The following is a 26,953-nucleotide window of genomic DNA, read 5'->3' as shown; positions in this document are numbered from 1 at the left end:
TTAATATGACCCGTAAAAGGGCACCTTTTATGCGTCTTCAATCCTTTTAATTCTGTTGTTGGACCTCACTTAAAATGGATGATTACTCAGCAGAAGAGCGAAATTTCCTTATTTTGATCCAAGCTTTGAAATATTCCACTGTTGGTCTTAAAACTCATGTTGACCACTGTATGGACAATGCATACAAACGTTTGAAGAGAAAGCTAAGCTCAACAACTGTCTGTACTCAGTCGTGTAGCAAACATTTTACCGACAGGAAACAGTGGTGCAGGACTTGTGTTCAGTGGAAAGATGAAATAGAAAAATTGATGCGGTTCCCCTCACATAGAAACAGAGTGAAATGGCAGGACATTGACGTATCTTTACTGTCGGGGAATGACCCTGCGAAGGCGAGGGTAGAACTGTGTCGTATATATGTCCGTGACGCGGGAACTTTCAAATATGACATTCAGACAATGCTTTCTATATTACAGAACTGTAGATATTTTTTGGTGGGAGATAACATAAGACTTCTTGAGTCTGTTCGTAAAGTGAGAAATATTGACTTTGCTCACACAGAGGACTTTGTAATATCTAAAAGAAGACTGAAAAAATCGATCCGTACTTTAATACATTTCTTTCAACACCCTTCTCACAAAACTTATGAATGGGCTTTAATAACTGTGAATAAGTTAAAAGCATTAGAGGCAAATGAAAACCAAAGTTTGGTGGACATTGAAGCATGTCGCGTTTTTGAAAGTATAACAGACATTTGTATTGCAGACGTCGATGAGTTTTTATCCATTCCTGAACCTGAAACTAGGATAAGAAGTTTTCCAAAACGAAACTTATTGCTGATCGGACTCTCTCTGACTATACTGGTTATTGCTTTCATAATAAGAAACTTTGGTGGTTTGGAAGAAAAGGGTAAGCTTATCATGATATTATGTGCAGATATTAAAAAAAAAAAAACACCAACAACAACAAAACATAATATACTGACCCCCCCCTCCCCCCAAATTAAAATGATTAAAAATATATTGAGTCTAATTAAATAGTCATTTAAATGACGACATTGTTAAGACACGTTTGATGTTATTTTAATTATTAATTTGTTATATTTAGTAGACTTAAATTGAAGAGTTTTATATAACTTCTTATGTAAAGTATAAATGTTTATAAAAGATTCATTCTCACAGCGTCAGGGGTCCTGAGTCAACACGACTTTGGATCCCGGGGTCCAACTGCCAGACTCAGAACCCTTGATGTTGTGAGGATGTAATAGATTATAATCCTAACAGTAGGCCCATGGACCCAAACTCCAACATGAGACGTACTGGAAATACATGAAACTTTTCGGAAGATATTTCAAGGACGCATTATCAATTAACAATGGTAACTTCTATTCTTATGTCGATGCGATATATCCTGGTGAGCTTGAGATAAAAGATGCCACAGTCTGACACATCTGTTTCATATTTGGATATTTTGCTTGAAAAAGAATAGTAATCTAACAACCAAGTTCTATGATAAACGTGATGACTATATACCATCATCATCTGCATATGGAGTTTATATATCTCAGTTGATTCGATACGCAAGAGCATGCTCTACGTATGAACAATTTCTAAAACGAGGTAAATTATTGACAAGCAAGTTGATGAAACAAGAATATCAGCAGTCTCCTTTAAAGTCATAATTTCGTAAGTTCTATGGTCGATACAATGACCTCGTCAACAAATACGTTTATCATTGAGTCAAATACTGATTGACGTTTTAGTGACCTATTTTAATATCTGTATTCATTGGAAGCAGAATTTTTCTAAATCTTATAACAATGAACTAACAATTTGTATGAAAAACGTCAGTCAGCATTTGACTCTGATAAATTGTTTTTATTAACAAGGTCCATGTATCGACCATAGAATTTACAATATGATGACTTTAAACGAGAATGTTGATATTCTTGTTTCGTCAACTTGTTTGTCAATAGCTTACCTCGTTTAAAACTTGTACGTACGTAGAGCATGTTCTTGCGTATCGAATCAACTGATATATATATATATATATATATAAACTCTGTATGGAGTTGATGAAGGTATTGCTACATCTTTTGGTTAGAGACGTTGACGATAGAAAAGTTAGAGTCATCACGTTTATCATAGAGCTTTGCTGTTAGATTATCATTAAAGCTGAACACGACTCGTAAATAGGCATACGCCATTTTCGATATCATTATCTACACTACATCAACACCAGGGAATACACTTCAGATTCGTCACACCTGAATGCTTTAAGGTCACTGGTATCGGCGTGGAATGGCGACCCATGTTTGTGCTGGTTATCTTGCATTACCTTGTTTACATTTTATTGCAGTTACGTGTATCTGTGTTTGTTTGTGTACTGCACTGACCTGTTCAACTATAATTTTATATAACTTTCCTGCATTAGACGAAGTATTACGTTTTTATTGTCTCTACCGAGTGCAGCTGCTGTATAGCATACGTCCGTCTATACCGTTGTTGACTGAATACACTTAACAGTGACTAAGTCCTGCCCTTTATATAGGGGTCTACAGGTATAGCAGTTCTCGGAACAAAAATGGCGGACACATTTCTTTTATGATTTCTGTTCAGCTTTTACATCTTTTTAAAGTAAAATATCCAAAAATGAAACAGGTGTGTCAGACTGTATGATATCATTTATCTCATGCTCACCGGGATACTAGTATATTGTATCGATATAAGAATGGAAATATTCACTGTTATTTGACGATGCGTCGTGGATATATGTAAATGTCGAGTTGAAGGCCATAACAAGTGTTTTCTTCTTTTCACGTATAAGATTGGGAAAAATTCTGCTTCATATAAATACAGATATTAAAATAGGTCTACTTATAACGGGGCGCAAGTGGTACCCATAGGAATTCCAATAGATTTATGGAAAACCTGGTCTCAAAAATTCATATAGATATTGTCAACCGGAAACTCAAGCATTTTTTTTATGTCAACCTCAGAGTACTTGTGTGTACAATCAGAATAATTTTTAACAAAATAATTTTGCAAATGACCAAAGACCAATGGCAAGATAAGTAAATTCCAATTTTTATTGAAAAAGTAGCTGTCGATGGTATCAAAAAGCCTGGACTTTAATATATCGTGGGGAATGGTTGTGTGTAAAGTTAAACAGTCGTACGTTTTATTTCAAGCTGTTGATTTTGGTAGAATCTTGTGATTTCATATTTTTCAAATATTCCTTGGAATTTTTAAAATCCACATCTGATTTATACCAATTCTCGAAAACAGAAATACTGTATATTGTTGCACAGTACTCTTGAAGTTTCTCCTTCGCTACTGTTAACATCTTAATGAGGAGTAAAGAAAGAGGCTTGGTTGAACATTTACTGGAACTCGCTATGTATCTTTATAAGGATTGGATTTTTATGAAGTTTCGGAATCCAGATATAGTAATTCAAATTCATTTTCGTTGTTTGGAATTTTAAAAATATTCAAAACTGACATGTGGTTTTAAAGAATATCTTCCTTAGAAAAGGAACTATGAGTATAAGCTGGTTTACCACTTGTAGAATTAAATATAAGTTCTTTTACTTCATACTTGGACATTTTACTTGAAAAAGACGTTCATGGTAATCAAACAACCAAGCTCTATGATAAACTTGATGACTTTAACTTTTCTATCGTCAACTTCCCTTACTTATGCAGCATTATACTTTCATCACCTGCATATGGAGTTTATATATCTCAGTTGATTCGATACACAAGAGCATGCTCTACGTATGAATAGTTTCTAAAACGACGTAAGTTATTTACAGACAAGTTGATGAAACAAGAATATCAGTATGCAGTCTCGTTTAAAGTCATCATATTCGAATAGGTAATATCACTTTTTGGCAGTAAATACCAAAACGGCGCCTTTTAATTTAATTCTTTTCTCACTTCTGGATTATCGAATAAAGAAGGATAGATGGTTTACATATGGCCCCATAATCTTTTAATACGCGATTGTAACATAGATTTGATACGTTTAATCCATTCTGACATAGTGTTAAAGCCTTTTTAGCTCACCTGAGCCGAAGGCTCAAGTGAGCTTTTCTGATCACATTTTGTCCGGCGTCCGTCTGTCCGTCTGTCTGTCTGTAAACTTTTCACATTTTCGACTTCTTCTCAAGAACCGCTGGGCCAATTTCAATCAAACTTGCCACAAAGTATCCTTGGGTGAAGGGGATTCAAGTTTGTTCAAATGAAGGGCCACGCCCTCATTCAAGGGGAGATAATTGGGAATTAATGAAAATTTGGTAGCATCTTTTAAAAATCTTCTTCTCAAGAACCACAGTGCCAGGAAAGATGAAACTTATGGGGAAACATCCTCAGGTAGTGTAGATTCAAGTTTGTTCAAATCATGACCCCCAGGGGTAGGGCGGGGCCAAAATGGCCGACCTAAATTTTACATAGAAATATATAGAAAAAATCTTTAAAAATCTTCTTCTCAAGAACAACAAAGCCATAATTGATGATATTTATATGGAAGCATCCTCGGGTAGTGTAGATTCAAGTTTGTTCAAATCATGACCCCCAGGGGTAGGGTGGGGCCAAAATGGCCGACCAAAGTTTTACATAAAAATATATAGGAAATTTCTTTAAAAATCTTCTCCTCAAGAACAACAAGGCCATAATTGATCATATTTATATGGAAGCATCCTCAGGTAGTGTAGATTCAAGTTTGTTCAAATCATGACCCCCAGGGGTAGGGCGGGGCCAAAATGGCCGACCAAAGTTTTACATAGAGATATATAGGAAAATTCTTTAAAAATCTTCTTCTCAAGAATGACAAAGCCATAATTCATCAAATTTATATGGAAGCATCCTCAGGTAGTGTAGATTCAAGTTTGTTCAAATCATGACCCCCAGGGTTAGGGCGGGGCCAAAATGGCCGACCAAAGTTTTACATAGAAATATATAGGAAAATTCTTTAAAAATCTTCTCCTCAAGAATAGCAAAGCCATAATTGATCATATTTATATGGAAGCATCCTCAGGTAGTGTAGATTCAAGTTTGTTCAAATTATGACCCCCAGGGGTAGGGAGGGGCCAAAACGGCCGACCAAAGTTTTACATAGAAATGTATAGGAACATTCTTTAAAAATCTTCTCAAGAATAGCAAAGCCAGGATTGGTCATGGGACTACTTTTGGATTTAAGCTTTTCAAGTATAAACCAATTCTGCTTTTTCCTAGCCACAGTGCTCAGGTGAGCGATGTGGCCCATGGGCCTCTTGTTTTTCATATCTTTCCCCTCGCCTGGTGTTAACTTCTACAGAGTTCATAATATTTATAAAATACCGACGCCAGTTGGAGGATTGACGTTCCCTATTTAAGGACCTTTTAAAATTACTGATTTAATGTCTTCACCATTAACTGATTTAAGGTCCTCATTATTAACTAATGTCTTCTTTTTCATATCTGGCCCATCGCCTGGCGTTACACTCTACAGAGTACATAATATTTCTGAAATACCGACCCAAGTTGGAGGATCGGCGTACCCTACTTATAAGACCTTTTAAAATTACTGATTTAATGTCTTCATCATTAACTACGAGGGCTGTTCAATAAATAATGTCCTCGGTGCTCGGAAAGAAGCAAAAGACGCTTTTGAATGATTTAGTCTTCATGATTTTACTTATTAATCTTTTTTAATTAAAACACATGTCTAACATTTTTTATCCAATTTCTTATTATGGCTTACGAAGCCATATAGTTCCCGGTGTATCTTTACGGCAAAGAGTTCACTATAACACTGCGACATTTAAGTCCGGACACGACAAAGTCCGGACTTTTAGGTACCCTTTCGAAAAGACCTACATTAGATTTTTTTCTATATTTTGGTGGGATTTTTTATTCTGACCTCATCATGTCAATCTCAACTTCCACATTGTAGTAGTTTTCTCATAAACCTCTGTCAAAACCTAAAATCCCATGGGAGAATGGCGGGATTTTTCATCCCACCAAAAATCCCACCAAAATCCCATGGGAGAAAAAAATCTTTGAGGGATTTTTTCTCCCATGGGATTTTTTCTCCCATAATAGGCGACATAGGATTAAAAATCCCATATTTGCCCTTCTTAGGATTAAAAATCCTGCAAAGTACATAATACTGGGTATTTTTAATCCCATGGGATAAATAAATAAGCAGATATGGGAGTAATGGGATAAGAATGCAATGTCTGAATATACTTTATGAAGCATTTTATCTTCAATTATATACAAATTCAAATTATATACCCATTGTTAAACTGCTTTTGTAGAGCCATTTTAATTAAAGTGTGGGTCATAAACAAATACTATTGCCAGAGAAAACTCAACCAAATGACTTGCCAAGAGAAGAGGAGTGTCTGAGATACTGATTTTTATTTGTTAAGAAAAAGTACAATCAACCGAAAGGGGACTTAAATTTGTGCTAGTGACACTGTCTTATCTTTGTTTGCATACAATACTGAAATCTCCTGATTCTGCTGAGTAATGACCAGTTTCCAAAACTGCTTCCTGATGAAAAAAACTGCATTAGTGGGAATCTTCTGTAAACACTTGGATGGACAGCAATTCTTCTTTTTAAAAAACTATAATAAAAAAATCCTTTGATCCACCACAAATATTTTAAAATAAAAAATTTACTCCTCAAGGATCCACCACTAATGTAAGTTAAGACCATGATCACACATGGCATATAAGCTTAATGTTGAAATCAGTTAGCCATAATCATTTATATCCTTTGATCCACAAAAAATATTTAAAAAATAATAAAATTAATATCCACTCCCCATGGATCCACCACTTATAAGTTTAGATCTTGATCATACATGACATATAATCGTAATGTTTGAAATCAATTAGCTATAAGCCTATAATCATTAATATCCTTTTACCCATCACAAATACATGTATTTAAAATTAATATCCACTCACCTTGGATCAACCACAACTACTATATAACATAAATATCCACTCCCCCTTGGACCCATCCCTTTAAAATTAAGATCATGATCAAACATGACATATAAGCTAAATGTCTGATATAAATTAACCACAATCATTGATCATTAATATTCTTTGATCCTGCACCCACCACAAATATTTAAAAAAGATTAATATCCACCCCCTTGGATCCACCACTTAGAAGTTTAGATTTTGATCACACATGATATATAAGTTAAATGTTTAAAATCAATTAACCATAAACATCACATGATCATTATTGATTCCTTTGACACATTACAAAATTTAATATTTAAAAATATATCTATCCACCCCCTTGGATCCACCTCAACTATCAAAACAATTACTGGTGAAATATACATGCCTTTGATCCATCACTTATCACACAAAGAAAGGTTACTTAAATGTTTAAATAAATGTGCAATAATAATTAGTATATGCCATGATGATCTACAATAAGCATGATAAGTAATTAAAAATTCAATATCAACTCCCCTTGGATCCACCACTCATAACTTTGGACCATGATATCACATGACTTATAAGCAAACTGTTTGAAATCAATTAGCCATAATCAAAAAGATAAAGCCTCTTAATTAGATCAACCTACAAATAACTCATTTTGATTTGTCTGGGGTAAATGTGAAATTCAAAACCATGCAATAAACAAAGGAAAATATTGGAACCCATTCCCTTTAGATCCACCATCTGTCTTTTGGATATTGATCACCAATCTGATTCATTCTCTTTATCTTTTAATCATTATGTTGGGTATCTTCATCATCTTTATGAATGAATATATAAGTCTTAGAATGAAATTTAATTACATCTCGTATGTTTCTCTTAATTAACCTAACTGAAATAACCACCTACCGGCAAAAAAAAACAACAAAAACCCAGGTACATGTAATGAACTTGATGAAATAAGACATTTTTATCAATGCATTCAAAGCTTAAAACTACGGTGCTTTATTTAACACTAGTTAGTTTTTGAAATGTATCCCTATCACCATGATCACATCCATCAGCTTGACTATTAAAACTACATTGGATAACAAATCAATTAAGTTTTTACATACATTATGTTCACTATAATTAATGTTAGAATTTATATGTTGGAAGTGAACAATAATTCTTTATGTTTCTAATTTAGTGTTACTAGGGGTTTTGAAAAAATATCAAATTGTGAAAATGTTTGCATTATTCAAAGAAATATACAAAAACAAGATGTGTTTGTGAAACACTGTGCCCCCACAGCAACAAAGTTTGAAAAATCTATTCTTAGCATAAAGGTTACAGTCAAGGTCACAAGGTCATTGACCTCAGTGTCGTTTGAAAGCACTTAACTAGTGAAGTAGGCATACCAAATATCAAGTCTCTATCTCCTATTGTTTAAAAGTTATACCGAAAGTTCGAAAAATCTAATTTTAGCATATAGGTCACAGTCAGGGTCAAAAGGTCATTGTCCCTGGTGTCAGTTGAAAGTGCTTAATTAGTGGAGTCTATGCATTTTATATATGAAGTCTCTATCTTGATCTGTTCAAAAGTTATGGCGAAAGTTAAAGTTGATAACAAATAGAACAAGCATTCTGAGAGTATTGCATAAGCAATACATGTCCCCTACCGGGTTCCCCTTTTTCTTCTGGATGTCATTTTATAATATGCAAAAGTCATGTCCAAGGTAAAACTGAAAGATTTTCAAGTTGTAAATGCCTTAAAACTAATAAAATAATCCACATTAAGACGAAAATTCAACTCATTTCTCCACCGTCCTTTCCTCGCTTCATATTTTTGTCGACAATCAGAAGTTAGCGCAGTTCGAATCTGATCTCAATTAAGCGATTATGAAAAAATATTCAAAATGCCCTAATTCTGTCAAAAATCAATGAAGCAAAGCAAAATTCAAACTTGATCTGTAACTCATTAAGATACACTCACATACCAAAATTCAGCTCAATATCTGCAAGCGTTTAGAAAAAAAGTGTGGAAAACCAAGTGGGACAGACTGACGGGGACAGACAGCTAGACAGACGGACGGACGGACGCAGAGGAAACCTATAGTCCCCCCGGTTTCACCGGTAGGGGACTAATAAAAGTAGGTCAAACTCCAAGGTCAAGAGGTGAAATTTGGTGGTACCAAAAGAAAGAAAATGTCACAAGTAACACACCTATGAATTATGAAAGCCATAGCCCCTACCACTCAATAGTTATGGGCTAGGTTAAAGTTGGGGGGACAAACAGACAGACAGACAGGCAGGACAAAAACAATATACCCCCAATCTTTCGATCCGGGGGCATAATTACAGAACATAATTTCCAGATTTCTTTTTCATCAAACAGTTTTAGAAGAGGTGTACAAATCCATATAAAGACATTCAAAGTATTGTACCCAGGTCCTTCATTAAGTGAAACTCTGAAACTCCAGGGAAGATCCTAATAAAGTTCAAACTACCGGTATGTTGCGTATGACCTTTAGAGAACTGAATTTTCATTCTGCATAATGCAGTCAGGCGATATTGATCGATATTGCTTTTGCATTGAAATAGATCTAAATGTATGTCAAACTTGATATATTTTTTATTATGTCAGCTACTTAAACTTCCTAAATATAAATTATTGTTAATTATTTAAAAGAAGACCTAAATTTTTATAAAAAGCATCTACCGGGTATATGCAACATCATGTCAAGGTCAGTCGATCCCTTTTAGTGTATGGTTCTATTGATTTTTGTCATCCTTTTTATCAAATGCAAGATTTCATGATAATTAATAATTGAATCTTATCATATGTCATCTGTAAGTCTTTTGGTCTGCTCATCTGTCACAAAAACTTAAAACATTGGTCATAACTTTTGAATGAGATGAGATACGGCTTTCGACATGTTCAGATTATACATGCATTCCCTGTGGTAATTCCTTTCATAATGAACTAGTACATGTAACTATGTTTTTAACTAATAATGATTTTTGACCATGGTACCTTGACCTTGAAGTATGACCTACTTTTCAAAAATCCTTTTGACTTTTGATTTAGAAGAGATAGGGTTTCATATTTTACATGTGCATTATCTGTGACATGATATTTCTGTGCATGCTATATCTGAGACTGACACCTTAATATTTACCTTCATGTTTGACCTAATTCAAAAAAGTGGTGCTACATTACATTTTAATGACATATGATAGGTCTTTCATATTTCACAAAATATGTCGTATATGCTATCATGGCTTTTATAACAACATTTCACCAAATATGAATAATTCACATGATACAGAAAAAAAAAATTATGATTCCATAAGGTACTTCCATAAATATCATATGATTGGTTCTTTGATTTTGACGTGATAATTTTTGGTTCACATTTTTTTTTTAAAGAAAAATAGAGATTTTACATCTATACCACTGCAGCAGTTGATCAGATCCACCCTTGTGAGTACCCATAAAAGAACATAAATCCCCCTCCCCCCCATTTAGGGCTTCATTTTTGAATTTATTCCCAATGTCAGACCGAACTTTTATTAGTATCCATAAAAATACAGCTTACTCCACTTATATTGAACTTGCTTATTTTGAAATTCTTCTTAATTTGAAAAAGTTCTAAATAAATCCCCAGTTTTTGCCTCTCATATTCTTTGCATTAAAATAACGGTTATATTGAAATCAGATATATTGAAATTTCGCTTATATTGAAGCCACTGGTCGGTTCCCACAGATGATAATGAGTTGTTTTCATAACGGTTATATTGAAGTACTCCCTGGCGGCTGTGGTTACGGTTGGTGACAGTAATTATGCCTGATTGACCAGTTAATATGCAAAGGTGTGAATAATGAAGTTTTCACCTTATGTGTTTTTATACTGCATGCTCATACGAAATAAAATTCTTCACTGTTAAATTCTTTGCGTCCATATATATAATACGGAAATATCGAGACTAAACAGCTAAACGTTATATAGTAACCCCCACAGATCTAGGAAAAATACATAACTTTGAAATTAAATACGTACTGTAAATGGCAATTGATATGCGAAATAACTAAGGGATTGACCCGAGTACACTTACGATGAACTACAAGCAGCGTTTAGCAGTACTCAACCGTTTATGTCCGGTGAATTTTCTCCGTAAGGTTATTAAATGCGATCGAAGAATAATAATGAAGTTGAAGACTGTCTTTTCAATGAAACAGAAATTAAAAAAAATATTTAAACTTTCAAGGACTCATATTCTATGTAATCTGTTCACTGTAATAGATAAACGATGACAAAATTAATTTGTTCGGGTTTGTTCTTTATTTTAAAATCGGGATTGACCATTTAACCAAAAAAAAAAATGGCAGCTTCACGATTTCGCTTATGTTGAATTACGGATACATTGAAATAATTTTCGTGGTCCCCTGAAATTCAATATATCTGGAGTAGGCTGTACACTGAACTTGAACTTGATTAACCTTAGACAGGCACAATGTGACTTAAAATCTAACTGATATGTGACATCCTAGCAGACAAAGTTGCAACTTGTGGGAAAAAGCTATCCATGCCAAAACATATTCCTCCTCCCTTGGGTAAGACAAAAAACTAATAAACGTTATAAAAAAAAATTGACCATGTTGACCATGTTTACATCCCAAAAAATCTTCAGTCTCTCTGTGGTAATATCTACCACATAGAGATCCTTGATTCCATTTTGCCAGAAATAACCCCAATCAAATTCATAGCATGCACAGTGTAATGGGCTAGTAACAGCTGAGTAATATACAGGTCCAGTACTGGACCTGATATACTTACATCACTCCAGTCTCGTACACATATTCATTTCTTCACAGCAGAATTCCAATGGAAATTTTGGGGATGATGTTAATGGAGTAATTCACACACGCTAAATCAATCAAACTGATTTAAAAACCTGCGTGAATTAACCCTTGTTAAAATAAAGTTTAGTTAACTTCTTACTTCCATCATGACGGTGGTCTTCTTACAAAGCGCTCATTTGATTTTGACCAAGTGTGGACTAAAAGGCCGAATAGACTTTGACCTAGTGTTCACTAAAAGACCGAAAAGATGATAACCCAACTGCAGTAGATTTATTATTTTTCTAATTGGAATTTTCAAATCTACTTATATCGTCTGTATATTAACTGCTCAATCTGGTCTTGTTCTAATTATTTTTTTTTCTCATAATTAATTTACTGTTACAAGCATATGTAAGCTACCAACATTAGGCTACTCAGTTTTCTATTAAAAATATTCATTGAAATACAGCTAAATCCCCCCTCCTCTACCAAGTTAATACTACGGTAAAGTAATATAAAGAAAATGCAGTATATTATACCCCAAAATGGTACAGTAAGAAGTCGGCATAAGAAAAAGTTGCCCCCCCCCCTCAAAATAGCATTTCCGAATATAGAAACTTGCGTATTTGGGCAATGTTTTTTTTTTGTGCTTATCAACTTCTCCAGGCCAAATAATTAAAAATAAAAAAAAAACAACAAAACAATCGTCTGGCCCCCCCTTTTAAAAACGATGCTACGTGCCTGAATCATCAGTTGATTTATTTTTCATTTCCATGACTTTTTTTAATTGAAAGAATTAACTATCAATTAATAAAAGTTTTGTGTTGTGCCAGATGGTATAACAACATGCTATATTGCTATACAATAAAATAAATTTTATACATTTTATTTTATAATTTTAATATTATTTTTATTCCACATTGCAAATGCATGGACATCGCGTACTAGGTATGATAGAGGAGGCACATTATTCAATCATTGTTTATTAACTTCGGCGCACAGAGCATGGTCGAACCACTCTATACACAGAGGATTGAAAATCTATTGTAAGATTCACCCTCAGGGCTGTATTCCGAGGGGTACACATACACGCACATGTGTATATTACAGGATTCGGATCCACACCTACATACTGACACCTGCCATTTCTTATTTATTGCATAACAATAGGCGTCTAGTCCCGTCTTCGAGCACTGTCTACATGTACAAGTTTCAAAATGTTAATTTCAGATTTTAAAATTATATATGGTTCATCATTTCTACCTCATCTGAGGAAGTATATAAAAGATTGCAAGCGTGTTTAATTTTTTGAAATTTTTTATTAACAATTAATTTGTTAAATTTTTTTTTCATTTAAAGTTTTAAAATGTTCTTATTAAGATCTGCTTTTGAAGGAATATAATGATTTATTAAACATCTTTTTTTCCTTATAGGTTTTTGAACTCTGAACATATTTTATTTCAAATGTCAGTTTGTTCAGCATTAAAAAATGTCAGTTTGTTCAGAAGTAAAAAAGAATAAGTGATGGTAGTGGAAAATCTACATCTGGAGCGTGTAGATATTTTTTCTCGGGAGTTAGCAAAAGAAGGATGAAAAGGTTTAACTCCAAACTCTATAGTTGCTGTAATATTAATCAAACATAATGTGAGATTATGAAAATAAATAAAACCAATAATTTTGATAAAATTTCCGTGAATTCCAACTCGGATGAAAACAAAACACAAAAAATTCACGTTCAGTTTAAGTTAATACATGGTCAATATTTCGAAGTAAGGTCTTTTGCCATTTACGGAAAAAAAACCTATTAAAGGTTGTCAAAAAGTTTATGGGAAAATAAATGATACACAAAATAAAAGTTTTAATTCTTGCTTTCAAAATGTCTCATATCCGATCTAGTCTTCTTATACTACAAGATCCGCTTTGCAGAGTTATGTCCCTTTCTAGGATCGAAGATGAAGGTTTGAAAATTTATACATGTGATCATTTCATTACCTAGAATTATCTTTTAAACTAAACAATAATAGCTAATGTATTTTTTTATTTTACAATACGTATGACGATGACTTTTTCTTTGAAAGTTTATTATAGAAAAATAACAATTTATAGATTATTGATTTAAATTATCTTAAGTAAGTAAAGCTGTCCCCGGGGAACTCTTGGTATATAAGGAGTGTAATATTCAAAAAATATGTATGAGTCTCCTCTTGTTTTCAGGTTATACTGCTTGATTAAAAGTCCTTCAAAAGCACAGTTTAATCTTGAAATTGAATAATCTACGTCGCGATGGGAATTCCAGAATACACAATTATTAAAAATTTCAGTCAACAGTAATAGTGTAATTGAAACAGTAATAGTGTAATTGGATTAATTGATATTGAAAGTAAAGAAGAGCAAAGTACACAAAAGTACACAGTACACCATCTACAGTCGCCAAATAACGGAAAGCAAATAATATTCCTAATACATTTTCTCGTAATTCAGTAAACAACAACAACAACAACTAAAGAGACCCCCGACGTTTCAATTACGCTGCGAATATTATGGAACAAAATTTTAGAATTTATATTAAACCCCATCCCATCCAAAAAGAAAACAGAAAAGGCTTTCAGAGGCCTGATTATTTCAGTATGCATTTTACTTGATCTATTCGATCGAAACTTTCCCTCAAGTGTTGATATACAACTAACATATATATGTAACAGAATAATTTTTTAAAAAATATGTACATGTGTATGTGGTCTTTCTAGAACGATTGAAAAATAACAATGATGTCATCTTTTCAAATAAAGTGTTTAGTTGCTTTCTCCCGACCGACTGACAATTTTCATTAAAATGACCCAAATCAAAACTTTTTAAATTCCCGGTCGTGTGCGATGTTTTCTCTCTCTCATACCGCTGATGCAATAATTTTATACTGTGTCAAGAGAGAGAAAAAGAGAGAGGAAGCCATTGATAGTCTGACCACTGAATGCTTACATGCAAAGCAGTACCCGATTGATTTAATTGCAGGAGTGTTGAATCTTGAAAAGCAGTCTTAATTAAAATCCCTTTTATTAGTGTTGTTATGAAAGAGATGATTTGCAGATGGGTTTTCAATTAACTAATTCTAAAAAATCTTTTTAACTTTGTACAAGAGCAATCAACCTGAAATCAGTGAATTTCACACCTTAAATTTCACACCTTTGTAAATATATTGAAATTTTGCCCGAAGGAAGGTTCTCACACCTTTCAGAGTTTAAGTCTATACGATGATACACACATATATTCCAGAATTCATCTCCACACTGCATGACTGATCATTACATGTAATTACCAATGAAAACAGTCATGAAAATTATATCTTTTAAGTGAAAAATTCAACATATTTGGATGTGAGCAGAGACCTAGTAATATCTCAGTATTTATGTCTCTGATGTAAGACTCATTCAAAAATCTGTTGCAACTTATTTCAATAACCATGATAACTAAGAATTCATACATGTATAATATATTTTTCAATATCTTCTTATATTTGGAGAATCCATCATTAGATTATACCCAGTCAATGGTGTATTCTCTTAAATGGTCATAATTTTCCCCACTCTCAATGAAATTTGGCAAGTATGGTTTTATATTTCTTACAGTGGTATAAACTCTCTAAATCTTACATGATAAATTGTAAAAGATCTGAAATTTAAATAGGGAGAATTTATCACCAGGCTATATGCAGTCATGCAGTCATACCGGTGTGTTCAGTTCCCTTAAATGGCCAAAACTTTTTCCTTTTTCACTGAAATTTGGTAAGTATAGTTTTATATTTCTTAAAATGGCACAAACTTTATAAATCTTACATGATAAATTGTAAGAGATCTGAAATTTACATAGGGATCCAGAATCCATCACCAGGCTATATTCAGTCAGTCGTACCGGGGTGACTGTTCTCTTAAATGGTAATAACTTTTTCATTTTTCAATGAAATTTTGCAAGTTTGGTTTTATTTTTCTTACAATGGCATAATTTAAGTTTTTTAAATCTTGCATGATAAGCGGTAAGAGAACTGAAAATTACATAGGGAGAATCCATCACCAGGCTATATGCAGTCATGCAGTCATACCGGTGTGTTCAGTTCCCTTAAATGGTCAACACTTTTTCATTTTTCAATGAAATTTGGCAAGTTTGGTTTTAGTTTTCTTACAATGGCATAAGTTTTGTAAATCTTGCATGATAAGCGGTAAGAGAACTGAAAGTTTCATAGGGAAAATCCATCACAAGACTATATGCAGTCATGCAGTCATACCGGTGTGTTCAGTTCCCTTAAATGGTCAACACTTTTTCATTTTTCAATGAAATTTGGCAAGTTTGGTTTTATTTTTCTTACAATGGCATAAATTTTGTAAATCTTGCATGATAAGCGGTAAGAGAACTGAAAATTACCTAGGGAGAATCCATCACCAGGCCATATTCAGTCAGGCGTACTCTGGTGTGTTAATTCTCTTAAAAGGTAATAACTTTTTCATTTTTCAATGAAATTTGTCAAGTTTGGTTTTATTTTTCTTGCAATGGCATAAATTTTGTAAATCTTGCATGATAAGCGGTAAGAGAACTGAATTTACATAGGGAGAATCCATCACCAGGTTATATTCAGTCAGGCATAACATACTCTGGTGTGTTCTCTTAAATGGTCATAACTTTTTTCTCTTTCATTGAAATTTGGCAAGTATGGTTTTATTTTTCTAACAGTGGCAAGAACTTTGTAAATCTTACATGATCAATTGTTAGAGAACTGAAATTTACATAGGGAGAATCCATCACCAGGCTATAATAATGCAGTCAGTCATACAGGTGTGTTTAGTTTCCTTAAATAGTCAAAACTTTTTCCTTTTTCACTAAAATTTCGCAAGTATAATTGGTTTTATATTTCTTGCAATGGCATAAACTATGTAAATCTTACCTGATAAATTGTAAAAGATTTGAAATTTACATAGAGAGAATCCATTACAAAGCTATATGTAGTCAGTCGTACCGGTGTGTTCAGTTCTCTTAAATGGTCATAACTTTTTCATTTTTGAATGAAATTTGGCAAGTATGGGATTTTTTTTTCTTTATAATAAAAGCATGAACTTTCGAAATCTGAAATTATAATTTGTAAATATTAAAGGACTAAAATTTTCTTGGGGAGAATCCATAATTATGTTATGCTCGAAGAGTCATAATGGTGAGATCCTCATAAAGGCAGTTTATACATGTAGTATATGATATAATATTTTTTTTCTAAGGATAGGGATGTTAAATTAAACATTAAAAAATATATAATTCAATACCTTGGTACTTGAGAAGCCTTATTCTAAGTTGTTTTAAAATCCCTATCACAGGTATAATTAGTTATAATGACACCTTAGGGTATTTCACTGTGTATCCATTCCTGCAGGTAGAGTGCTATAGCTCCAAGGCAATCACACCTGTACAAAATTAGCCTCTCCCTCTCCTGGAATAAAAATACCACCCGGTAAAAATTTTCTGCATTTAAATGACCATTTCTTTTTCTTCTTTTTTTTTTTCTCAATCATATTAAGCCAATTTGGAATATTATTTTTGTTGTTGTTTAAATGTTGTTGAAATATTTAAGATAACTTTCTTATCTGCATTATATCAAGTTACATTTATATCCACATATATTACTTGCACTTACAAAAAGAAGACTTAAATGTTAAAATGTAAAATTTTACATACATGTATATCTTGTTGCAGTGATGTTTATTAATCAAATTTAGTTGTCTAAAATGATATAATATGTTACCTTTACAATATTAAAATATGTAGGAGTTGATGCCTCAGATTTAATTACACCGGGAAATCAAAGACAATCTGCGCATAATGGTATAGGAAAAATCAGAGGCATAAAGAAAAACCTTTGTAGAGGAGTTGACTCCTCATTTTTTTTAAAACCTTAAGTACGACTTGGTTTGTGTACGAGTTGACTGTAAATCATCTGAGATCTCAACTGCGCTTGGCAATCGTAGTAAAATAATACATCATTTGATGAATTGTCGCAACAGAGATGCAAGAATTTGGTGATTTGATCAGATTTTAGTCAATAATTGATTTAAAGACTAAATTTTCAGGATTAATTCACGTACATTTAAATCAATTTAGTCTCATTCATATTCATTTCTTTGAGCTATTGGTTTAACATGCTTGAATTAGTTCATTATCATCTCAACACAAAGTGAAGCAACTAGCAAGTGAGTATATAAATCAGTAAATGGTCAAAGTTATATCAACTGGTACAGATAGTATAGCTGTATATGAGCCTTGGGTAAATTCACCTTTCAACAGACACTAAACAGGTGTAAATAAAAAGAAATACATTTTATTATCAGAAAGAAGTGTTAGGAAGGAGCATGTTACATGTTACATGTGAACAAAGGTACATGTTACATGTGAACAAATAATGAAATATGACTGTATCAAACACAATAACAGAAGTACAAATCTGTGACTTTGACACATTTTTAATTGAAAGACATGTAAAAAGTACTGTCAGAATTATGAAGTTCATATCTTGGATTCATTAATCATGTTAATTAATTATGTTAACATGGTTAAATTAGCTGCTGTCATTATAATCATAATCATTCAGAGAAGTTAAAGAAATATATTGTAACATAGATAACCTGCGTAGACCTAGATATTCATATGATAGATACATGTAAAATATCATTTCAATGTGTACAACCACTGCAAAGAAAATGAATGGCAACTGATGGTAGACAGACAAATCATCAGTAGCAAGACAATATGCCTTATTGGGGGTAAATAACAAAAAATGATAATGAAAAAAAAATATTTTGAGAATACTACATGTTACATTCTTCGGCACTAGAAATAAAACACCACTCTTAACGGTGCTTAAGGTTTCTTATTGTGGTTATTTCAGATTTGTTATATATTTAATAGGTTGGTGGGATAATTTCTCCCATCAGATACCAAAAATATAGGATAAATCCTATATTGACATCAATTAGTGGGATATTTTGTCCTGTGGGAAAAATAATCCCATTTTTGCAACAACCGTGGGATTTTTTTTTCCATGTGGGAGAAATTATCCCACAGTACTTTTTCTCCCATGGGATTTTGGTGGGATTTTTGGTGGGATGAAAAATCCCGCCATTCTCCCATGGGATTTTAGGTTTTGACAGAGGTTTATGAGAAAACTACTACAATGTGGAAGGTGAGATTGACATGATGAGGTCAGAATAAAAAATCCCACCAAAATATAGAAAAAAATCTTATGTAGGTCTTTTCGAAAGGGTACCTAAAAGTCCGGACTTTGTCGTGTCCGGACTTAAATGTCGCAGTGTTCTATGTATTCTAGTAAACATGAGCAAGATAAAATAGTCCTCTTCTTTTCTTTAATTCTATTCTACCTTTATTGTGAAAATGACTCACCAAGTTCTTAATCAAAAACCTTGTTATTTTCATTTAATTTTCGCTACTGAAGACAAGATAAACCAAATAAAAAAAACTAAATTGAATTAACTCTTGTGAGGACGCGGAAGAATATCTTCTGACCCCGTATGTGTCAACAGCGCCACCGTGTAGGTAAGTCAATCTAAATGAAAGAAAGAGAACTCTGTCGGGAGTACGTTATCGCGCCAGATAGTTCGTAGGAATACAGATTAAATGTATTTTACCTTACAAACTGTTGAAACAGCTGCTAAAAGCAGTGATTTCCTAAGGCCGTTTTTACATGGCGGTAACGCGAACACGATCTCCCGCCAACTCAATGTTGTGAACTCAATGCGAATCGCGGCACGGGGTATGATGCAATAGCCTAGCTGTCAATTTTTGTTCATTGCAATTTAATTACTGGTATATTACTAAGTATCATTGTTAATGCACATGTGGGGTTTTCCAACATTCACAGGTCGTTCTATAAATAACATTGATGATCCGACATTAAAAAAAAATTCATTATTTTAATACATAATATTTAAGACTTTTTTTTTGCATGTACTGAAAATGAAACGTGTGATTTACATAATCAATGTTTACAAATTTACTTTATGAACTCTGGGAAAGTACTTAGTTCAAACGCATGTGCGTCTAATACAAAGTGACCTATATATTCAGAAGCGCCCCAAGTGACAATATCTACATGCAGTAAGCATTACATCAGTGCTACATAATGAGAACAAAAAGTTTCAAGATGACTGCAAGAGTAGATACAAAAAAAGGGAGGGTCATTAGGGGCCTATTTCTAGATAGCAAAAATAGCACAATACATAAAACATAGAAAAATTTAATAGAACAAATTTTCGTGATTAGGTCTCTTTATATTAAAAACTCTTTTGCTGAATAATTTTAAGTAAAAATTGACAATTTGTTCAATATATATATTTAGCTTTTATTTACCTTTAAAAAAAAAAGAATTTATTAGTGACTTTGTATTTTTCATTTAAATATGAATTTAGATAAAATAAACTCAACTGCCAAGAAACGCCTCAAGCCGTCAATTCAGCGACCCCCACCTTTGCATTAAGAAATTTCTGGGGAAAACACTAAGTAATATTCTAGCTAGTATACTACATTTCCTTACATTTTACATACATGTCAAGCACGTAAGCCATTATGGGCCTTCAGGCCTTTGATTGTTTTTAGAACTCATTTTTGGGTATGACCCTTAGTATACTGGAAAATGGCAGATCCAATTATTTGCTGGACTTGAATTGTTTCTTCCTTCTGAAAGGTTTTTTTCAAGTTCGGAAATACAAACAAGTCAAAAGGTAAAAGATCTGGCGAATATTGTTAACGTAAAAAAACATTAACTTTCTGTTTTTCCCGAAAACCCCTTTACTCTTCGGGGCGTGCGGATTTGGACGCTGTCATGAAGAAATTTAATGTAGTGGATTCCTGATTCTGGGTCCTTCCTCTAATAAACCTTTCGATTTTTTGGCAAAAAAATTGCTTTCTAGACTCCTCCAGAAATTAAACTGTCTACCCGAATACGAATTTGAACAACAATTCCACTAATATTTAAGAAAATTGCATATACATCTGTCTTTGTGCTCTTGCATATCTTTGCTCTTGTCAGACCTTCGTTGTTTTTATCAAGTACATCTTCAGGTAAATTTTGTTTTGAGGGTTTTAAGCAATAGATTCACTTTCTATTATCTCTTTGATTATCAAGCAAACGTGGATGATATTTTAAAATAATTGTTAAGACATTCGCACACGCTGTCGTTTTTACTCATTTTCAAAATATAGGGTGACCTACCAAGCTTTTTTACCATCAAACGATTCATAAAAACAGTGTAAATTACTCCCGATATGATTTCTATCAAATTTGCTCTGTGTCTCAAAGTCAATCATATTTCATCAAGTATTATTTGTTGAAATTTGGCAAACAGTACATAAGTTGTTATAATTTTTGTTGGCAAGGAGGGTACCAATTTTCTATGTCCATTATATAATTTTTTATCATTGAAATCCACCTGCTTATTTGTCTATAAAACAGGCATTGGTTGCTGTAAATGTCACATATTTCAGTGAATATATCTTTGGGATTTTTAATTTTAACAAGTTTTACCGCAGCTTTAATGAAGCTTTTATTTTCACTCTTGTTTACTGATTCTTTACCAATCATTTATAATGCAGTGTCTCGAATAGCCCTTGTTTCCCAGCTTCTCACAATGAAACTATGTGATGAAAAGTGGTCACATAAACTGTTATAAATTCATTAAAGATTCAATAATGAGAGAAAGTCAAGTTTAATGTCATATGAGATCTGTATTGTTCGTCATACAGTTCAGGACATTATTTACTGAACAGCCCTCGTATATTTACGTCCCCTGTAATAATGTGTCCAGCAGGGCTATAGTTATAGGGTGAAGAAGAACATGAACACTATGAAAAACAATGCTTTAGACATTCGATATTCAGGGCTTGAATTTTTTTATCATACATTAAACGGCACTTTGTGTTAATTAACTTTTTTCATTGGTATAAAAGAAGTATATATTTTGATAAACATTAATATAGCGAGTTATTGATAATTATACAAAATAAAATTTAATGTCCTGTATTACTTAATACTACAATTCAAGGCTATCTCAATCTTCTTTACAATTTTAAAGAAAAGAATTGATACTGCATGATATATTAACTCAATGCATTTCATTGTTTATTGTTTTAATTTGTCAAAACAATTGTTTTAGCATTGTGTGTAAAATCATGAAAAATGTTCATTTTGACACTTTTTTCAAACGACACAAGGCAACAAAAATTAAATTCAATTTTATTTTTCTCATTGAGTTGCATGAATATATACATAAATTTCAAGATTATTTTACAATTTACAACTAGACTAGGCCTTGTTGATTACTTTTCGTCTATATATGATAACAGTGCTGATTTCTTCGTATTTAGATGAAGCAAAATGCAAAAATGCGACTTACGAATATCCATTTACATTGGAGATTGACATGGACTTCTACAGATCACAACATAAAAAGCTGATAGGTCGTGAATGGCTTTTGAATGAATTAGATGAAACGATGCACTTCTCAAGAAGAGGCGTGCTATTCATTGCAGAAATGGGCTACGGAAAATCCGCCCTAGTTTCCCATCTGATCTGCCAGAGCGATAAACGCCTACCCGGAAATTGGATTTATGAGCGTATTGTTGTGTACCATTTGTGCAACTTTGATTCTCGAAAGACTCTTTCTCCTGGCAATTTCGTGAAAAACTTGGCAGGGGGTTTTGCAAAACGAGTTCCAGGATTTTTTAAAGTTTTAAAACAGAGTTCCAATTTTCATAAGTACTTTGAGCAAGACTTATGTACTGACGACCCAGAGGGTTGTCTCGACTTTTTAATTCTAAAAACTTTAAATGCTATTGGTGATTTAGATAAGGATGAAAACCAATACATTGTCGTCATTGACGGTTTAGATGAGTGTTTCGACTATGGCAACCGTAATATTTTTTATATACTATGGAGACGCCTTCAGAAGTTTCCTGTAAGCTTTAAATTTCTTATTACGTCCAGGAATATATCTCAAATACAAATAGCAAAAACTCAGTTGAACGTTTTCGAAAAGAGTTCATTAGATCCCAAGAACTCCAAAGATGCTGAAAAATATATAAACGAGCAACTTAAAGGATGGTCTTTAAGCAACCAAAATCACTTTACAGATGTATTTAAAGCTTCAAATCTGCAGAATTCCATAAGAAGAGCTGTACAATATACAAAAGGAAACATGCTGTTACTAAGTAAAGCTCTTCCCACTTGGTTAGAAGAAAACATTTCTTTACAAGGTAGCTTTACAACGTTTGAAATATTATTCAACGATCAACTCAATAGGATATTTCAAGACAGAAGAATGTTTAGGACTGTTAGAAAAATCTTTCAAGTCTTATGTTGCGCAGTTGAGCCCATGTCTGAAGACGAGTTATTAAAAGTTGCAGGCATCGGCCAAGAAGAAACTGTTGAGGTAATGAGGATACTCGGAAAGGAACTAAGTCATTTCATACGCCAGTATGAAGGGAAAATATCTTTCGTACATAAAAGTTTGGCGTTATATTTAACAGATACCAAAAGGAGAACGGAGGACTTTTATATATTAAAAAAAGATGGATGCACTTTGTTTGCAAAATACTATCTAAATATACTTGATAGACAAAAATCTTTTTCCAAAGTAAGCATTTTATACTTGGTGGAATATGTCTCTTGCTCTGAAGATCAAAATATGAAGTTAAAGTTCTTAGAGCAAGGCAAGAAGTATGTCAAGAAATTTGCTCGTCATAAACACATTCTCCACGAGGCTGCTGTCAAATTTAACTCGTATTCTGTGATGACCCTCCTTTTGGATTTAATTGCATCTCGAAATGTGGATGAAATAGATAGTGGTAATGTGACAGCATCGTATGTTGCTGCTGCTTATGGGAATCACCAAACTTTAAAAGCACTTCTTGAACGCAACGCAAATGTGAATTTTGTCCGATTGGGCCCAAGATTCATAAATGAGTCTGTCGACATGTTGGAATTTTGTAAAACTTTAGCATTTTGGGAATATAGTCTTCTAAATATTGCCTCACAAAATGGACATCTCAAGACAGTCCAAACTCTTCTGACATCTGGTGCAGATCTTATGCATCAAACAGCTTTTGGTTCAAATTCCTTTCATTTGGCAGTTGAAAATGGTCATATACATGTCGTCCGAGAATTTTTATTGAGATATAAATCAAAATTTTCTGCCAGTCTTAACCATTCACTATATCTAGCTGCCGCAAATGGGCATTCGGACATTGTTGATTTACTTTTATATCACGGTGCTATAGACTCATGTCTTCCTTGTAACTCCTCACAGTACTGGACATTATATCACCAAACTCGACTCCAAGTCATTGATAATATAGACGATCTACGCACTGTTAACTACATCTTTAAAGATGATCGACGATTAGTTCGATGTGAGACAGCTTTAGAGATTGCTGTCCAAAATGGATATAAAGAAATTGTGCAACGTTTGATTAACCAGCCTTTCAATACTTTCAACTGCCGAGAAGCTGGTGGTAGGACACCTACCTTTACGGCAATCAAGTTTCATAGACCCGATTTATTTGAGCTCGTTTATTCAAAAGGCATATCTAAGTCTTCAAGATGTTTATATCGAAGGAATAGAATAGAAAAACTCGACCTTCACAAAAGTGAAAGAAAACAATACATAGATAATCTGTGTCCATACAACATAACACCATCACATTTTTTGGCATACCACTGGAATAAGGAGATATTTAATATTGGACTACTCCATAGCTTGTGGAATTGGACTGATAGAGATAGCAGGGGTGCTACACCACTACATTATGCTTGTTGTAAAGGAAATATCGAAATGATAGATTCATTGAAAAATCTTGGAGCTGCATTCGATATGATTGCATTTAATGGTTCCACTCCTCTACACTCGGCCGCCATTTGTAACCAGTATGATGTTCTTAATTATTTATTTTCCCTGTATCCAAAGCCCCCTCCTGACAATGAAAATAAATACGTTTGCCACTACTTAGCCAGTGGAGGAAAACACTACAATGAGTCAACCAAACTTGTCATAACGATATCTAATATATACCATTTGAGTACCCTTAGAAATCTTCTACAAGACGAAGGACTGTTTAAAGACGTTTTCAATCGGATCCCATTGCATTATGCATGCGCAAATGGAAATGTAAATTTTGTGAGTCTTTACATCAAACTTAAACTTCCTACAAACTTTTGGAGTAAGGTTTTTGATATACTGGACGTCAATGGTGACAATATAATAGAGATGGCCTTTAAACACACACCAATACTTTACCAGGAAAATATCAAAACTGTTGAAAATTGCAATATCTATCTTCTTACAGATGATTCTAATTGTGAAGATTACCGTCTTGAAATATTTATCCCTCATGAATATATGATCTATGTTATATTGAAAAACATGCCAAAATCTCGACAGTTAGTAAAACGTTCTATAGGGAAATATGTAAATTATAGCTTACAGAAGAATAATGCTAATTTATTAGGTATTCTCTACTTTAACTTCCCATTCGAATTCAGCGAATATACTTACAGAGAAGGTATAGAATCTATGAAGCATCTTCTGACTCACCACCATATAAATCCGATGATTTTCGCTTTTCTAAAACAAATGAGATATCGGTGCTCACAAAATTCAGTTTTGCACGAAATTGTTCAAGATGAAAACAGAATATTCTGGATAACATATTTCTTTAACTTTACACAGATGTTTCAAATTGTTCCCGATTCTCTAGATTTGTGCTTCGATGAAAAAGGATATAACTTACTCCACAGGTCTATCATGGGAGGGAATTTTGTGGCATTTACCATTCTCAGAAACCTAGGAATGTCACTAACAACTGAGACACGTGACGGAAAAAACAGTTTGGAAGTCTTAGTAGAAAATTCCCCATGTTTCAAAGAAGAGTTCAAAAGAAGGGAACTAGTCATTACTATTTATGATTCTGGTAATTCTAAAAAAGAACGTTTAGTAAATAATTTGAATTTATATGTATATGATTTTATAGCTTTATCTATTACAAGGGAAACAGACATATTGATGAATATGAAACCTTATGATGTGTGTTCACATAGAAATGAAATAAGTTTTGTACATGTCGTGGCAGCAAAAGCTTTGTACCCAATCTTAAAAGAAGTTGAGAGGCTCTTTGGTTCCAGTATAGCTTTATGTGTAAACAGTCATGGATTTCAATCAACTGAATTCATGCTTTTTTACAATCACCTCCCATGGCGATCAATCACACCGTTGAAAAACAAGACTAATTTTATGACACTTTTTCTGAAGACTTTATTGGACTTCAGACCGTTTTTCTCTCCCAAAGATTCCATTGAAAGAAAGTGCCGATACAGAATAAGGAATAATAGAAATTTTCATGGCATTTTATCTTGTGCAACACAGATGGAGACTGAATTCTTATTGTTCTTTCGGCAACTTGTAAAAAAAGAGGGACGTAAATCAGTGAATGATTTACAAAACGCGATGGATGGATCTTATGTTCATGATAAAAAGAAACATAAGGAATTTTTTTCAGCAAATTTTGGTCGAAATTTAAAAGCAGCTCTTTCTATGGAAAAAAATCCCCGCGAATTTCAAGGAAGGTATTTCTGTCCTATTAGAGGTTTAAATAGATCCTTAACAGCATTCAGTTGTCTAAATGTAAGTAAGGTATTTGATCGTGACACAAGTCTTAAATGTCTCTGCATGATTTCTTTCGCTGGGAAAACGAAAAAAAATTATAAGTCAATATATGAGATCGCACGGATGTCAAGGATGTTTTCGATTTTTCATTTGTATGAGAAAGATTTGAATTTTCCTTATTCAAAATACCGTGATTCCTTGATTAGTCCATACTTTGATACGGTTGTAATGTATTCTATGCATCATCCGGAGTACCACATGGAAAAACGATATAGGTCATTGGAGAAAATGAAAACCTGTAGAAATAAACTAGCAAAAGAAATGATAAAAACGATAACCCTATCTAAGATTAAGGAAATTCAGAAATGGCAAGGTTTTTATGAGGGCGACCTCTTTTTACGACCAAAAAATGACTTAAAAGATGCAGATGCTCCATTAAAAACGTATGATGCAATAGATGACTATATGGAAGTATATTAA

General features: G+C 33.2%; 1 protein-coding gene across 1 annotated transcript; it reads left to right on the top strand.

Annotated features, from left to right (window-relative positions):
• The first annotated feature begins 74 nt into the window (after positions 1–74).
• On the top strand, positions 75–26,953 carry LOC134269602 (uncharacterized). Its single transcript, XM_062751807.1, has 2 exons — positions 75–860; positions 22,124–26,953. Exons 1-2 carry the CDS (start codon positions 75–77, stop codon positions 26,951–26,953), a joined length of 5,616 nt encoding a protein of 1,871 aa, XP_062607791.1.

This window comes from Saccostrea cucullata, unplaced genomic scaffold (genome assembly GCF_032062105.1).
Source record: "Saccostrea cucullata isolate Sc308-1 unplaced genomic scaffold, CSIRO_AGI_Scuc_v1 ctg710, whole genome shotgun sequence".
Taxonomy (NCBI): Eukaryota; Metazoa; Mollusca; class Bivalvia; order Ostreida; family Ostreidae; genus Saccostrea; species Saccostrea cuccullata.
This window is presented reverse-complemented; position numbering and strand designations above follow the sequence as displayed.

Bases quoted from the DNA above. Each gene is read 5' to 3' on its own strand.
- LOC134269602 (XM_062751807.1), top strand. From the start codon at position 75: ATGGATGATTACTCAGCAGAAGAGCGAAATTTCCTTATTTTGATCCAA. The intron at 861-22,123 runs GTTATTGCTTTC...CAACTAGACTAG, and splicing joins GACTCTCTCTGACTATACTG to GCCTTGTTGATTACTTTTCG.